This window comes from Neovison vison, chromosome 3 (genome assembly GCF_020171115.1).
Source record: "Neovison vison isolate M4711 chromosome 3, ASM_NN_V1, whole genome shotgun sequence".
NCBI lineage: Eukaryota > Metazoa > Chordata > Mammalia > Carnivora > Mustelidae > Neogale > Neogale vison.
Window position 1 is genome coordinate 40665336 of NC_058093.1, and position 16522 is coordinate 40681857.

A 16522-nucleotide genomic window follows, 5' to 3' on the forward strand; every position below is an offset into this window, starting at 1 on the left:
CTCTTGTTCCCTGTGACACTAGCCTCTCAGTGTCATTACCACCTCCCGCCCCCACCCCCAGCCATCATCTCAGGCCCCAAACCTCAGCCATCCTTGACGCCCTCCCTTCCATAACCAGGCCGGGCTGGGGGTGGCACAGCCTTTGTCAGCTTCCTGACCACCTGGCCTGGGGCAGCTGGTCTACCCCGTCCCTCTTCCATGTTGTAACCTTTTGCCAGAGCCCAAATCTCATTACCTTGCTTCCCTCTGTGCTTGGGGGACAACATACAACATTCAGTAGCTCCCAGTTGCTTAAGGGATAAGGTTCAGGCTCCTCATGATACTGCAAGGCTGGCCCCAGCTGGCTCCACTCTTACTGGTCTGTTGCCTGTCCCTTCCCCGCGACTCTCTCATACCCCCCAATTTCTAGTCGATTGCACTTAGTCATGGTTGATTCTCGTGACATTCCCTCCCTTTCATGGTGTTTGCCCTGGGAAAGCAGAGACCAATCCTTGAATGTGGCTAAATACTTCTAATCCTGGTGCCCACCTTAGGGCCAGCCCAGAGCAAGGGCAGGGTTGCCTTGACCTCTGAAGAAGGGTCTGAGCTCTGCCTCGAGCTGCTGCCCTGTGGCCCTAAGAGCTGCCTCTGGGGTGCTTTGCAGCCCTCGGCCGTGGTGGTGGTGGGGCATTCCTTCTAACAGTGCCACTGACCACGAGCCACACAGACGCAGGCGTCTGTAAGTGAGATGTGGAAACAGGTAAGTGACCACATTCTCAGGTTGCCCCCAAGATCGTGTGACCACTCAGCATGCAGGCAGAGCCTGAATTAGGTCCGCTGGTACCAGCCCCATGTTTTTTCCACTGAGGGCCTGTAGGTCCCTTGGCCCCCAGAAGGGCTGCTGGATTTAAGGTGGTTCCAGCCCAGCAGAGGGACACAGGGAAAGGACTGGCTGGCAGGGAAGTAGTGCAGTGGAGATGGGAGACCCTGGGGTCCAGAGGCTGCCAGCCCTGGTGTTTTTCCTTCCTGTTTAGAGGGACAACTGAGCCCCCCATCATCCACTTGGGTTGGGCCTGGGGCCTTGGGCCTCCACTTCCCTCAGGGCCTCCCCCTGCCATCTGTCTGTCTCTCTGACTCCTGGGTTTGAGGGTGGAGGAGGGGTGGGGCATTGTCAGGGCTGCTGCAGGCCTGACCAAGTTGGTGTGGAAACCCTGGGTCATTTGGGGGAAACGTCCCCCGAGATCCACAAGGCTCTTGGGAATTCCAAGGAGAATTAGGTTTGCAGGGGCATGTCTGGCCTTGTTCCCAGCCACTCAGAACTTTTATAGGAAGTGTTGGGAACTGAGGGGAGGCACCCCATGACCATACCCTTGCAGCAAAGAACTGACCCTTGGTCGTTTGACATTCCTGCTCAGAAGAACCGTTTTGGCCTCCCTGCTGCGTCTACTAGGGATTGCTCGGGGCAGGCTTCCCACGGGACGCCAAATGCCACTTGAGACATCCTATGGGACGCCAGAGCCCTGCCCTCACCACACTGCTCCTCTTCCCTGTCCTTTCTGGATGGATTGCCCGGAACTTTAAATTCCCAGATCCACTCACTCCACTCCCTGTTCCCAAACTGAGTCCTCAGCCACCTACCCTTAACCTAAGCCCCAGCAAGGGTGTCCCCATTTCTGAAGAACCAAGGGGAGACCCCTAGGATTAGGGTCTTTTACTTAACGAGATATTATCAGCCAAAAACAAGTGAGCCCAGAAAGTTAGAGTAACTCGCCCAGAGACACACAGCATCAGTGTTACTAGGGCTTTGCACCAGGGGACCGTGACCTGGGGAACACGCTCCCGGCCACTGCTGTCTTTCGTTGTCCTTGGGAGGAGCCCCTGAGCTCTAATGGACCAGACTGTGCCTGTTACATTGGTGTTGCTGAGTCAGACTTTCCGAGGCCAAGCCCTCACCAGCTCAGAGGGTTCTTGGCATCGGTGCCTTCAATGTGGCCAGAGGACTTTGCACTGCTGACCTATTGTCTCCCTGTCACTGGCATGTTCCCTTGAGGATGGTCATGGGATTCCGGTTGCTTTGTTTCCACGCTGGGCTTCTGGCATCAGCGGGAGAATTTGCATGTAGCGGAAACCTCCCTGTGTGCCCCCCACTGGGTGGGGAGGACCTAGGTAGAGTGAGCAGCCCTTCTCTGAGGTCATTCCCTGCCGTCTCTTCCTGAATCCACAGGGCGGTCCCTGGCAGGGGCCGTGTACTCCCCTGCCATCCATTTGGGACAAAATAGATGTCCTGGGTCCTCTTGAAGGCACTGCCTCCCCTCTGCTGTCTTGTGAGGTGCTGCGCACACAGTGGGTGGCCCAATGCCTCTCTGCCTCCCCACCTTCCTTTATGAACTGCCGGACACTGTGTCCGAACCGAGGCTGCAGGGTGCCATGGCTGATGGGTGGGAGGGACCCAGCCTCCACTGGCCTCCTACCACCCGCAGAGAGGCTGGCCTCTACCAGAAAAGGAAGGATGTTTGCTCAAAGTGAGCCCCTACAACACAGCTTGCACTCACCGCCCCCCTCCCACCACTGTGCCATCGTTCCTGCATCCCTGGGAAAAGTCCAACCCATACCCTGAGCTGAGAGGTCTTTCTGAAGAAGCAGCCTTCTGATGTCCCTTCTCTGGTTCCAGTTCTTTTGGAGGTGGCTCCCATCCCCCCACCCCCACTGCCCTTAGGAAGACACAGAACTCTCAGAATGCCCCCTGGGAGTTGGTTCCACGCCACCCCCACCCCCACCCCCATTCTGGGACATCCTAGCACCTCTGGACTCCTGACAGTGGCTCCCTCTCTTGGCTCTGCACTCTGTTTCCTATTAGTTCCTGCTCCTCTGTGCCGACCGCCTCCCTCCACTCCAGCTCTGCCCAAGTTCCTGCCAGATCAGTGCTCAACGGCCTCTTTGTACATCTGCCTGCCCGCTGGGACTGGTCTTTGTGCTCTTCTGCTCTGGAGAGGCCCCAGGTAGACGGGAGCCAGGTGGTGAGGGAGCGCAGATGAATGGAATGGGGAGCCAGGAACTGATTGGAAATCAAAGACTCTGGGCTCAAGCTTTTATGCAGACTGAACCCTCAGAGTCCCTGTGGCGTTGTTGAACCTGCTCCCCCAGCCTTCCTGGGGCCTGCTTACTCTTACTTTGCATATACTTGTAACACTTGAGATGTGGTTTCTGGGCCTGCTCCCAGCCTGTAGCAAATTGGAGGGAAGGAAGGAAGGAGGAAGGAGGGTAGGAAAAAGGAAGGAAGGGAGGGCCCATGACTTGACAGCCGGAGAGGATCCTCCAAGGATAGGAAACCAGAACCTCAGAGAACAGAGCAAGGAGGGAGATTTGGAAGAGAAATGACAGTCCTGTGACCTTGGGGCATCCTGAGACTCCTCTGGAAAGGCACAGTTCGAGACCCCCAACCTGGAGAAGCAGAGCGCCCCGGAAAGGCCCCTGGCTTTGGGGATAGTCTGACACTGTGTCTTTCTCTGACTTGAAAGTGATTGGGCACCACAGGGTGTTGTGAAAATGTATGTTTTTAATTCATGGGGCAGGCCATTTCTAACAATCCTGGGTGACCTTGAGGCCCTGGTCTGGGGACCACACCCAGAGTCTCGGTGCCTGCCTGCTGGAAAAGGCCTTGCTTGATTTCCATTCAAGGCCTTTCTGTGTAAAAGAAAAGCAGGGGAGTTCCAGTGTACTGGACCAGAGGCAAGCCTCTCAGCACTGAGACATTTTCTGGGGCACTGCCATCCTCCTGCGAAACACCCCCCCCCACATTGCTCCCGGCTGGGATCCCTGGGGAGTTTCTGATGGCTGAGCCTCTGGCAGACAAAGGCGGCTGGCTTCTTTTTTCCTTATTGGCAGGATTATTCTGGTGAGGGGAAAACCAAGAAAACCCAGGGGCTCTGCCCAGTGGAAGCTGAGAGAGCAAGTGATTCATGGAACCCGGAGGGGCCAAGTGCCCGGTGGACACGGGACACCGGCCCCTGTCCCCTTGTCCCCTTTACTAATGGACTTTTGCTGGGACCAGTCCAGGCACCTTCCCAGGGCCAGGGTAACCACAGAAGTGGGCATGCTGGGTGAGGGGTCTCAGCCCATTCCCCTCCACCCACTCCCCCACCCAGGGACGGCCCAGTCAGTACAGAGCCCCGGTCAGTACAGAGCCGTTCAGAGTAAGCCCTGGCAAGAGACCGGGCCTCACACAGCCTGGGCTGGGCTGGCACTGAGCACAGGCTTCCGGGAGATTCTGCATAAGGGGCCTCGCAGGCTGTGCATTTGGGTTTCACCCAGAATGCTGAAGACGTTGACAGCTGTGTGAGGCCCACTCGAGAGAGGGCCGCTCTTCAGAGCTGGGGCCCTGCAAGCTGTCTCCCTCTTCATGGCTGCAGACAGGTAGTCCTTTTAAAAATAGCTCCCTCTCCTTGGCTGCCCATGGGGTGCCCGGGGTGGGGGGAGTGTAGGTGTGTTATCCCCCTGCCGAGAATCTCCCCAAGCAGGTGGCAGGCTTGGGTGTCGATGCCCGCCATGTCTGCAGGGCTATCCCCAGGGCTGATGGGACTAGAGTCCCTCCCTAGCAGATGCTGGAGAGTGTAAAGATGACAGGGACTGAGGATCTGTTAAGGCAAAAAACATGGGAGAAGTTCACCAATTCAGAGGAAGACTAGAAGGAAACCCCAGGAGGCAAACAAGGGTGCAGGGGCTGGAGTTTTTGGATGGTTTTTCTTTACTATCCTGGCTTGTCTTCAATAAGAAAAATCTGGGTTAAAATTTAAATGATTGCAAAAAACTGGTATTAGGAGCTAAGATGTTGGTAGGGGAGGAGCCAAGGGCTTAAGGGGACTCCAGCAGCCTGCAGGCATTCGAAAGACCAAAACTATGGGGAGGGAAAGGGAATATTTTGATGGTTTGAAATAGAGGAAAGGGAATGCAGTTTAGGCCAGGCTTGTAGGGAGAAAGCAAGCGCCAGATGGGCCTGCAGTTTCCCCTGAAGCCCCGGGTCCCACACTCCATTGTGTCAAAGGCTTTCTGTCCCGGGTAGCAGGGGTTGGGGACCTGCGGGAGGTGTCTTGGTCATGGGTCTGGCCTGGGCAGGCTGTTCTGGGTGCCGAACCCTTTCCATGGGGCTGGATTCCACACCAAAAGGAAGGTGATTTTCTTGAGGGCAGGGGAGGAGGCAAAGGAGGTTTCCAGAATGCAGGACACGAATCCAAATGCATTTACCTTTCCCACCGGCATGAAAGTGGGGTAAGTTAGGCAGTTTGCACATGGCCTTGTCTAATGGGACTTCCATGCCGGACTGCTTGTGGCAAGGGCACTGAGCTGGCTTCAGATGGCTGTTTTGCTCCCTGGCCTCACCTCCAGCTTCCTGCAGCCACCCCCACCCTGAGATGTGATAATGAAGAATGTGATGTGAAGCCTGTAGGCTTCAGAAAGCCCTTTGTCTTTTTAATACCATACTTTCCCAGGAATCTTCTCTCTGCTTTCGCTTTGAGGGGCAACCTTGCCATTCTGTTAGGACTGCCTGAATATCAAGTCTTATCTCCCCGCTCCCCCGCCCCAAAGTAATTCTTGTGACTGGGTTGCTTGGCCCAGGGCACGGGCTGTGGGCTCAGGCATCAGGCGAGGGGTCCTAGTGACCTTGGGCTGGTTGATCTTGATGGGCCCCAGGTCTTCTCAAGCTGGTCAGTCCTCCATCCCTCAAAGCAGTGCTGGAAGGTTAAATCAGAGGAAACTTATGTGAAGGACTTGCCTGGTGGGACTGTTTCTGCAGATGTTTGTAAGACGGCAACCTTGGTATTCTTTTGGTCTGAAATGAATGCCTGTCCATGCGGGAGGGGTCTCCTGCACCATGCTTTGAGACCAAAATCCATGCACGTTCAGGACTCAGCAATGTGGCTCCTATCATTTCTGCCAGAGTCTTCAGGTATAATCTGTAAAAGGTGTAAATTGGACAGTCCCACGAGTGGTCTGTTTGTTGGGGACACTGAGTGTGCGCTCTGCCCAGGGGCCCCACCCCACCGCACCCCACCACCCCTGCCGAGTTGTGGGCCAGGTAGTGGAGACTCAGTCCATGACCATTCCTACAAAGCAAGGCGCCTGCTGGGAAGTCCCAGGTTCGTTCTCACCCTCAAGAAGTGGCTTCATGGCACACTTCTGCTTTTCACCATCTATCCAGGGGGGTGAGTAATGACCACTTCACAGAGCTATCTGACTAAACGAGGTGATTTGCACACGGCCCAATGCTGAGTAAGAGCTTGATAAACCAGAAACACAGGTGGCTACTGTTAATTCTCCGTAGGGCTGGTGTAAAGATGAAAGGATGGGCATGTGAGACAACGCTGCGGACCACAGAGCTGACCAGTCGGAGCTGTTAGCTTGAGCTTGACTTTGAGCCCCACGGTGCTGTGAGAGGAACAGAAACAACAGAAAAGATGACGAAGGGGCCCTGGGAGGCTTTTCCTGCCTGTCTTGCAAAGCCAGGCCCTGAAGGAAATGACCACGGACCACCCCTTATAAAGAGGGTCTCTGTGAAGAGGGAAGGATGCCCTTCTCGGTTATAAATCCCAGCTCCACAGGGAGGGGTGAGGACGCCACCCATGTCACTTCATGATCCCACCAGGACTTATCCCTGCTGGCCCGGGGAGTGAACCCCAGTCTTCCCGGCCCTGCTCGGCTTTGGAGATGTCCTTTCTACATCTACACGCCGGCTTTCTTCCTGTGCCAGGCGGATGGCCCGCTGTGCCAGCCAGATAGGCCTGCCTGGCAGTAGCTGGAGCCCTTCCCTCTCTCCCTGGGACTTGCCCGCCGGGGTCCTGGGCTTCTGCTTCCAGGTCCTGACTCAACCACAGCTGTCACACTGAAAGATTTCTGCCCATTGAAAGATTTCTTTAAACTCCCTTAACCTGTTTTCCAGACTTTGTTGAGGCCCTTTCTGAAGTACTTGTCGTTTTTCGTAGGCCTGGAGAATGTTTCGGGCTTGTGGGCCTAAAAGAAAGTTTTTCCAAAACTTATTTTTTATTTTTTAATCTTTTTAAAATATTTTATTTATTTATTTGAGAGTGTATGTGAGAGAGAGCCCAGGGGGAGGGATAGTTGTGGGGGAGGAGAAGCAGACTCCCCAAATCTGAGTAAGGAGCCAAAATAGGAGACTCCTCCATGTGGGTCTCGATCCCAAGACCCTGGGACCATGACCTGAGCCGAAGGCAGAAGCTTAACCGACTGAGCCACCCAGGCATCCCTTTTCCAAATCTTGACTCGTGTGGGTCAGAACCCCAGAAGAGAAGGAGAAGCCTGACTTCTCAGCCTGCGCATGACCCCACAGTGACAGCCCCACTGTGCTGGGGGAGGCCATACTTGCTGAAGGTTATGTGAGCAGCGAACCCTGCTCCGTTCTTCCCCTGCTAGGTGAGGACCAATTCCTATGTGTTACCTGACCTGTTCTTCCCTCCTCCTTTCCAGCTTCTCTCTGGTTTTGGGACCCTCCCCACCCCCACATACCTAGGCTTTTTGCTGCTGCCCTTTCTCTTCCTGTTGAGACCTTACCCCTTTTTGCTTTTGCCCCCAGTGATTCCCATCTTAGATGCATGCCTTTCTGCAAGCCGATGCTCCTCCTCTCTGCAAACTTGGGTGAGACACGCACTGGGGAGAGGACATTTATTCAAAATCCCAGCATAGATGGTACCATCGTCGTAGTTTAACTGACTGTCCTAACCTTGAATTGTTTCAAGAGGCATGTCCCAAAGCATTTTCCTTGGGACACCAGGTTGCCAAGATGTGCCTTCTAGTGGAAAGTTCCCGAACACAGTGGATTGTGTGATCAGATGAGTCTGTGTTCTCTGTTTCCCTGCCGTAGGTTTCAGATGACCATATGAAGGCTCTGGAAAGTTCCACACTAAAAAAGCCTGTTTATTTTGACTAGAACTCTTTGTAGCAGAGGCTGTCCCTCCAGCCTGTTCGTAAGAGCTCTTCTTACCTCAGGTCTTACTCTAGTTGGCTCTTTTTCGCAGAAAGCTCTTCCCTGTGCTGGTTCATATCCTTCTCTGTCATGTCCACACCCACAGCCCAGCTCTTTCTGCTCTTCGGGCACGTTTCTGGGAAGTTGAAATGCATCATGGGAGGACAGTGGCCTGTTTCCCAGGGCCAGATACTGCTGGTTCCTTTCACTCCCATCCTTGCATGGGGTCTTAAGTCCATGCAACCTTTTTGGGTGCCCCCCACTGACTGGGCCCACATCCCGCAATGTGTGGGGCCGGTCTGGAGTGGAGACCGTCACAGGGTTGGGAGGACTGTGGCTCCCTTCCTTCAGGATTTGGGATCTTGGGGACACAGCTGCTACATTAGGAAATACCCAGCAGGGGGAGGCGGCATCTAGTGAGTGCTAGAGGACTGACAATGGGGCTGTTGGCTCTCAGAGAAGGAAGGGGGCAGCTCCCTGAGCTTGGGGTACAGAAAGGCCACAGAAAGGCCGGGTGGTGGGATGTCCATTCAGGGTGGGAGGAATGGCATGAGTCGGCTGCTGAGGCTGGAACAGAGCACGCTGGGGAGTTCTGGGCCTCATCTCCGGCCCCACCACGTGGGCCTCAAAATTCCACCAGCCCTCCGGCTTAGATTTCTGATTGCCCACAGGCTGCATTCCTTGGTGGGTGATGGTGTGGCTGCCAACAATGGTGGGCTTTTGTTGTTGGGAGGGTGGGGTGGGGGATATAGATAGTGAAGGAGCTGGATTGGTTTCTCTGTTTTTACTGTGGGGAAAATACATGTAAAATTTGCCTCCTTGACTGTGTAGGTGGGCCGGTTGGTATACATTCACCCCCTTGTGTGACCATCACGGCATCTTTCTCTGGACCTTTTTCTCATCCCACACTGAAATTCTAACCCATGAAACAGTCACTCCCCCAGGTCCCGGTAGCCACTGTTTTCTACTTTTTGTCTCCATTTTGACTTTCTGGGTCCCTCACAGTTACACAGTATTTATCCTTTTCTGTCTGGCTTATCTCAAGCCTGCCTTAATGTTGCCAGGGTTCCTCCCCAAGGTAGTGTGTGTCAGATTTGCCCTCCTTTTTATCATGAATAATATCCTCTTGTAAAAATATGCCATATTATGGATATACTGCATTTTGTTTATCCGTTCATCAAAAATGGACACCTGGGTTGTTTCCGCCTTTTGGCTACTATGAACTGATTTGCTTTTTTTTTTTAAAGATTTTATTTATTGGGTGCCTGGGTGGCTCAGTGGGTTAAGCCGCTGCCTTCGGCTCAGGTCATGATCTCAGGGTCCTGCGATCGAGTCTCGCGTCCGGCTCTCCGCTCAGCGGGGAGCCTGCTTCCTCCTCTCTCTCTCTCTCTGCCTGCCTCTCTGCCTACTTGTGATCTCTCTCTGTCAAATAAATAATAAAATCTTTAAAAAAAAACATTTTATTTATTTATTTGGCAGATCACAAGTAGGCAGAGAGGCAGGCAGAGAGAGAGGAGGAAGCAGGCTCCCCGCTGAGCAGAGAGCCCGATGTGGGGCTCAATCCCAGGACACTGGGATCATGACCTGAGCTGAAGGCAGAGGCTTTAACCCACTGAGCCACCCAGGCGCCCCTGAACTGATTTGCTTTTTAATGCAAGGTGTTCTTACCTGGAGAGCAAGGGGATCCCTGAGGAGCAGAAAATGGGAAGGACTTGAAGGGAGAAGGGGAAGGGGGTTCTGTGAGAAAACTTTGTCACAGCCCAGGTGTGTAGAGAAGTAGGGGGTGGACAGTTTGGCAGAAAGCAGAGAAAAGAAGGCTGAAGAAGGTTCCCCTCAGCTCAGGCACCAAGGGGTAGAGGGCAGGGCCAGGATCCCCCCACTGTGGTGAGGCTGGGTTTGTTTCTGGGCAGTGGGGGCTAGAGGAACACCCAACAGAGATGCTGGCTTTGTGGTAAAATCCAAGCAACGGGGCAGAGCCTGGTCCCCTCTCGGAAGTCACTTGCACAGATGTGACCGTTTGGACCTGGAGGCTAGATGAGCATGATGGGGTCAAGCATAAAACCAGAGAGCTGGAGCCAGGATAGCCACATGCAAGGGTGGGGACCAGCTGCCACAGGCAGGAGACCAGAAGGATGAACGGAGAAGGGCATCTGTGTGGCGCAGCTGGGTAGGTGTCTTATTCCATTTCGACTCAGGTCATGATCTAGGGGTCCCGGGATCGAGCCCCCAGGGGGGGGTCCCTGCTCAGCATGGAGTCTGCTTCTCTGACTCCTTGTGCTCGTCCCCCTGCTCCCTCCTATGCTTGCTCTCTTTCTTGCTCTCAAATAAATAAATAAATAAATGGGACCCAACGGGCAGCTTTTGGAATTGTCCTCTGGGAGAATGTCGGGGATGCCCAGGCTCGCTCTGCAACTTGTTGCCCAGCCTCTGGAGGTTTGGTCAGTGTTTGCTGACCAAAACTGGGGGATATAAAGGTAACTGGGCATGTTTTTTATCCTCAAGAAATTTACAGCCTCATTGAGGGGATAAAGGACTTAACAACAACCCTGTTGTTAGGTTCAAGATCCCCTTTGAATCATATTGTGCAGTGCCCAAAGGCGTTTCAAGAAGGGGGTCCCTTCTGGTCCTGTGACCCGGGTGGGCACTGCCAAGCAGCAGGTGACTGCATTATTTTCCAGTAAATGAGGCCAAAAGAATTAGGTGTCCTATGACCAAGTGTCCTGTCATCCTGTGTCCCATGATCAAGTGTCCCGTGATCCTAGCCATGGTGGTCCCTTGTTAGCATCCTTCCTTTGCCCCTGCAGGTATGATGCTGGACGGGATGGCTTCATTGACCTGATGGAGCTGAAGCTGATGATGGAGAAGCTGGGTGCCCCCCAGACCCACCTGGGCCTGAAAAACATGATCAAGGAGGTGGATGAGGACTTCGATGGCCAGCTCAGCTTCCGTGAGGTACCCTTTGGCCCTGAGCCCCTGTGCAGAGGGCCCCAGAGAGAAGCCCCACAGTTAAGGGCCCCTGGAACACAAGTAGCTTTAGCCTTTCTAGAGTACTGATTGGACAGTCTACCTAGAGTTCTTTTAAAGATCTCTTTAAGAAGCTCGTGAAGCGTGGTTCATGGGGAGAATGGTCGCTGAGCAAATAGTCACTGTGCGTAGGACAGCCTCCTTTGGGCAAATGTTTGGGTGTTGAGAAATCTGGAAGGATGTTTACCAAATAGTGGATATGTGTGCAAAGTTTTAGTAGATTTATAGTTTCATGTTTTCTTAGATATTAAAACTTTAAACTTTTACAATAAGCTACTTAAAGATGATCAAAAAGCAATTAAACGAAGGCTCTTACTCCGGGCTCCTGGAGCTCCTTGTGTCCCCATAACAGTCCAAGGGTGGGCTTTTTGGCCTTAGAATCCCTGAAATTGCAGGCAAAATTTCCATGTACAGATCTCTCTGGAAGAGTACAAGTAGATTCAAAATCTGATCTCTAAATGTGTGAGAACTTTGGTGGTAAGGCCGTTTCTGGCTGCAGGGAGAGTCTCAAGGACACTGGGTTTCTTCCAAGGCAGGGATGCAGCCCCGCAAGGAAGGGTTCCATGTCTTATGTGCTTGAGTCTTACTGTGAAGCCTCCAGTCGTGTCTGTGTGCGCTGGTGTCAGAACAGGTTTGGGGACAACATCCGAGCTCGAAGCTCCGAGCATTAGCAGTCCCATTCTGTCCTATCTCAGCGGGGCCCTCCAGGTCTGGGACTAGAGAGCACTGTCCTTGCTTCCCGGTGTGTGACCTTGGTTACTCCAGAAACACTGGAGTTCCAGCATCCTGGTTCCTGATGGTGAGAGCTTTGCCCAAGTACAGGTCTTCTCTCCAGGCTCACTAGGGCCCATGGACGTTCTTCCCGAGGTCCCCGGGGCTGAACCGGCAGCAGTGAGTCCCCTCCCCAGCTGTGGTGAAACCAGCCTGGCTTCTCTCTGCCCACAGATCAGCTCCAGATCCGCCCCTTCTCTTCCTTTCCTGAGCTGGCAGATACAGAAATAGAAGATCCCAGAAAACCTGTGTTGGGCATAACCCTCAGGATATTCTAGACCAGACTTCTCGTTCCAGAGCTAAGGAGCTAGAGGGCCAACACGGTCAAGACTTAGCATGAAATCACGTTCCAGCTCAAGGCTGGATCTGGGCAGCAGGCTTGGTGCCCACAGCCTCCCCTTGTCAGCTGCCATTCTCGCCTCCACAGCTGTCCCTCTGGCTCCCCCACCTCTCATTTGTGCTGGGCACTGGCTCCTTCAGCCCAGCTGTCCAGGGGTAGAGAAGGTAAAAGCTTTCGCGTGGATGAAGCTTTGGAGGCAACACCAGGGAAAGAGCATCTGTGGCAAATTGTGACCTGGGGGGAACAGAAATCGAGAGGGTATTGAGAGGGCTGTGCAGGTCACTGGCCGAGCAAAAAGACACGCTTCCTGCCAAATCCAAGATGCTTGGTTTGCTTTTCTTAGCTGCATGTTTGGCCATTTCCCACAGAAATGCCCACAGGTGGACATCAGAGGTTTGGAAATCTCCAAAGTATTCCTGTTACCGCATTTCAAAGCCTCAGTGACATTCCTTTCGGTCCTTTGTTGCTCTGAGTCCCGTTGTGGTCCCATTTGTAGCAGTTGTGCCTGGAGGGGCAGGATTTGGAGGTGGGGATATGTTTGCCGTAAATACTCACAGCCCAACATCCTGGTTTTTTGGTTGTTTTTTTTTTTTTTTTTCAAATTTTGTTTTTAAGTAATTACTACACCCAGTGTTGGGCCTGAACTTAAAACTCCAAGATCAAGAGTTGTACACTCTTACCAGTGGAGTCAGCCAGGTGGCCCATTCTGCTGATTCCCACCAGTACTGGGAGCCGCTGGCGTGCTGGTACTTTGGTTATGTAATGACAAGAGGCTTCTTGTCAGAGATCGGTCTCCACACAGAGCTGCATACCTTGAGCAAGTTATTTTACTTCTGAGCCTTCATTTTTCTGTCTTTAAAATAGGGGTGTTGGGATGCCTGTGTGGCTCCGTTGGTTAAGCATCTGCCTTAAGCTCAGATCTTGATCCCAGGGTCCTGGGATTGAGCCCTGTGTCAGGCTCCCTGCTCAGCAGGGAGTCTGCTTCTCCATCTGCCTGCCACTCCCCTTGCTTGTGTGCTCTCGTGTTCTCTCTCGTGCTCTCTCTCTCTCTGACAAATAAAATCTTAAAAAAAAAAAAAAAAAAAAAGCGAGTGTTAAAGGGCATCTGAATGGTTCAGTCGATTAAGCTTCCAATTCTTGATTTCAGCCCAGGTCATGATCTCATGGTCATAGGATGGAGCCCCACGTCTGGCTCTGCACTCAGTGGGCAGTCTGCTTGAGATTCTCTCTCTCCCTCTGCCCCTCCCCCTGCTCCCACTGCCTGTCTGAATAAACTCTAAAAATATATAGCCGAGTTAATAGCTTTCCCTCAGGACTGTTGTGAGAACAGCGTTCTCTCTCCATGCTGGAATCAGTTGGAATTCCTGATGACTAGTGACAGAGAATGCCAGCTCATTTACACAGGAAAAGAAAAAACAAAAACTCTCAGCTCCCATAGACGGGAGATGAAGAAGTAGAGGTGCGTTGGGCACAGTAGTGCAGCATATTCCTCTGGTCAGAGCTCAACCGTGCTTTCTTCTGTGTCAACCTCACCTTTTCTTTCCACATCGCATGTTCTCCCTGATGCCTGCCAAGATGGCCGCCAGCAGCTCCAGGTTCCATTGTCCCAGGTTAGCAGCCATGGGGGCCTGAACCGGCCTCAGCTGGCCTCTGAATGCTGCTACTGGGGACTTGTCCCCACCTCCTGGACCAGTCATTGCAATCAGGGGACTGTGATTGGCTGGGTCCCTGACATGCCCCACAGGGCATCATAGCCAATGGTCCCCACCATCATCATCATGTGGGGGCCAGGTGGCCAGATAGACAAAATTGCTTACTTCTATAGTTCTTTCCTCACAGCCTGGCATTTAGTAGGTCCTTAATGAATGCTTCTGTTCTCTTTATTTCTCTTTGGATTAACTTGACCAAAGCAAGTCACATCCACATCCCCACTGAGCAGGGAGCCTGATTCAAGGCTTGATGCCAGGACCCTAGGATCATGACCCAAGCTGAAGGCAGATGTTTAACTGACTGAGCTACACAGGTGCCCCTCCATTATATCTCTCTTAAAGAAAAATTGCTCCGGGGCACCTGGGTGGCTTAGTAGGTTAAGCCTCTGCCTTCGGCTCAGGTCACGGTCTCAGGGTTCTGGGATCGAGCCCCACATGGGGCTCTCTGCTTAGCAGGGAGCCTGCTTCCCCCTCTATCTCTGCCTGCCTCTCTGCCTACTTGTGATCTCTCTCTGTCAAATAAATAAATAAAATCTTAAAAAAAAAAAAAAAAAGAAAGAAAGAAAGAAAAATTGCTCCAAGGCCAGATGTGCAGTAGTTTTGTACAAAGGTTGGGTGATGGGTTTACTGGATACCTGTCTGTACTGGGAATTACGGGTTCCATTCTCTCCTTCTACCCTACCTTCCTTTGGGTGGGGCCCTGCCTGGTATTAGGTTGCTCATCAGCATCATTGTTGGTTGGACCATGGATGGACCCCTGGTGGGACTAGGTCCACTAGATTCCCTGTCCTGGGAATTTGAAATTGGGGTGAAGTACTGCAAATTGGTTCTGCAGCTGGCTATTCCTGCAAGAATAAGTCAACATTTTTATATAACAAAGTCCTCCTCTTTGCTTGAGCCAACAAGTTTGTTTCTGTCACTTGTGATTTTAGAGTGCCAATTCAGGGAAGATGTTTGCATTACCGGTCAGGGCCATGAAATTACATTTTTCTTTTTTTTAATTTAGGGGTGCCTGCATGCAACTCTTGATCTTGGGGTCATGAATTTGATCCCCATGTTAAGGATAGCGCTTACTTAAAAAAGAAATTAAATTTAGAAATTCTTTAAATTTATCAGATGTGTTTGTTAGCTTGTGCCTGATATTACTGTTTTAGCCTTGTTAGTTCTCTTTCTCTGTTTCTTTGTTTTCTGCTTCTTCTCTCCCCGCTCCCTGCTTTGCTCATAGTCACAACTAGGACACTTTCCAATTCCCCACAACATACCAGTCTTTGTAGACTATAAATAGGAAGACAAACAAGGCTGGGCAGTCAGAGAAATTGTCATTCAGGAGTTGGTGATTACAATAAAATCAAATAGGAATGCCTGGCATGCTTTTCTGGAAGGCTGAACATATACAGGTTGAGCTGGATTTTCCTTTTTTTTACTTTCTTTAACTGGCTGGCGTCAGGACCCCTAATTTTTTTTTTTTTTAAAGATTTTATTTATTTATTTGACAGACAGAGATCACAAGTAGGCAGAGAGGCAGGCAGAGAGAGAGAGAGGAGGAAGCAGGCTCCCTGCTCAGGACCCTGGGACTCCATCCCAGGACCCTGGGGCTCCATCCCAGGACCCTGGGATCATGACCTGAGCCAAAGGCAGAGGCCTTAATCCACTGAGCCACCCAGGTGCCCCAAGGACCCCTAAATTAAGACAGGGCTGCTTTGGTGCTCTGTGAGCTGGCAGAGTGAAAGTGAGCACACGTGGAGAAAAAGATCCATGAGGAATACTTTAAGCTGCCTGTAAATACCACATACACTGTAGATGTGAGAAAAATGAATCTTGGGGATAAGGAGACACTGCCCTGCCCCCCACCAAGGTCACTAGGATTTTTGCTAAGCTGGGGCCATTCTCCATCTTTTTTTTTTTTTTTTTTTTTAAAGATTTTATTTATTTGACAGAGGGAGAGACAGCAAGAGCGGGAACACAAGCAGGGGGAGAAGCAGGCTTCCTACAGAGCAGGGACCCTGATGCAGGGCTCGATCCCAGGACCCTGGGATCATGACCTGAGCCAAAGGCAGATACTTAATGACTGAGTAACCCCCCTTTTCCATCTTTCTAGAGCTGCCTTCCCAGTGTGGAGGGGCTGTCTATTTTGTATTTACCTTGTGTAGCAAGGGAGGCATGGGGGAGATGTTTCTGTAAGCTGTAAATATTTTAAGGGCGGGCAGGGTCCCGAGGGACAGGTTTTCACTCCTTCCCTCTGCAGATGGCTCACATTTCCATTGCTGACATTTTGGCTACTGCCTTCTCTTCATGAGAGCCCGACTACAACCGTCCCCCTGTAGCCCCCTTGCCCTCCATCCTGTTCTTGGGAGTCTCCCCTCCAAAGGGCTTGTTTTCCGACACTTAGAGCCCATATTCTGACTCTGCTAGTCTGCAGCAAACTGAGTCTTTACCGGCCTCTAGTGAGGAAGTTTGAAGCTGCAGGTGGACAAACATGGCATTTCTGTGGAGCCAAGGGGCCCACCGCAGCCTTCCGCAAAGCTACATATTGGAGAATCCTGCTTCATCCCTTGCTTCGCAAGAATTACAAAGACAGGCTTATCCGCGTGACATTTTGGGGTTAGTGGTGGTAGAGGCTGAGACTTCCATTTAACGAAACACACTTCCCTCTAGGGACTAAAAGTCTTGGCAGGAAAACACACCCAAGGTGGAATTTGGAAAGCCTGTTGAATTTGTTTGCCC

The 16522-nt window shown here is 52.1% G+C and overlaps 1 protein-coding gene across 1 annotated transcript in view; it reads left to right on the forward strand.

Moving 5' to 3' along the window:
* The window catches only part of EFHD1 (EF-hand domain family member D1), a 40803-nt gene that overhangs the window by 11411 nt on the left and 12870 nt on the right, over window positions 1-16522 (forward strand). Inside the window, exon 2 of the mRNA XM_044241862.1 lies at window positions 10759-10906. Within this exon, the coding sequence (XP_044097797.1) occupies window positions 10759-10906 (148 nt within the window). The remainder of the gene's footprint in view (window positions 1-10758; window positions 10907-16522) is intronic.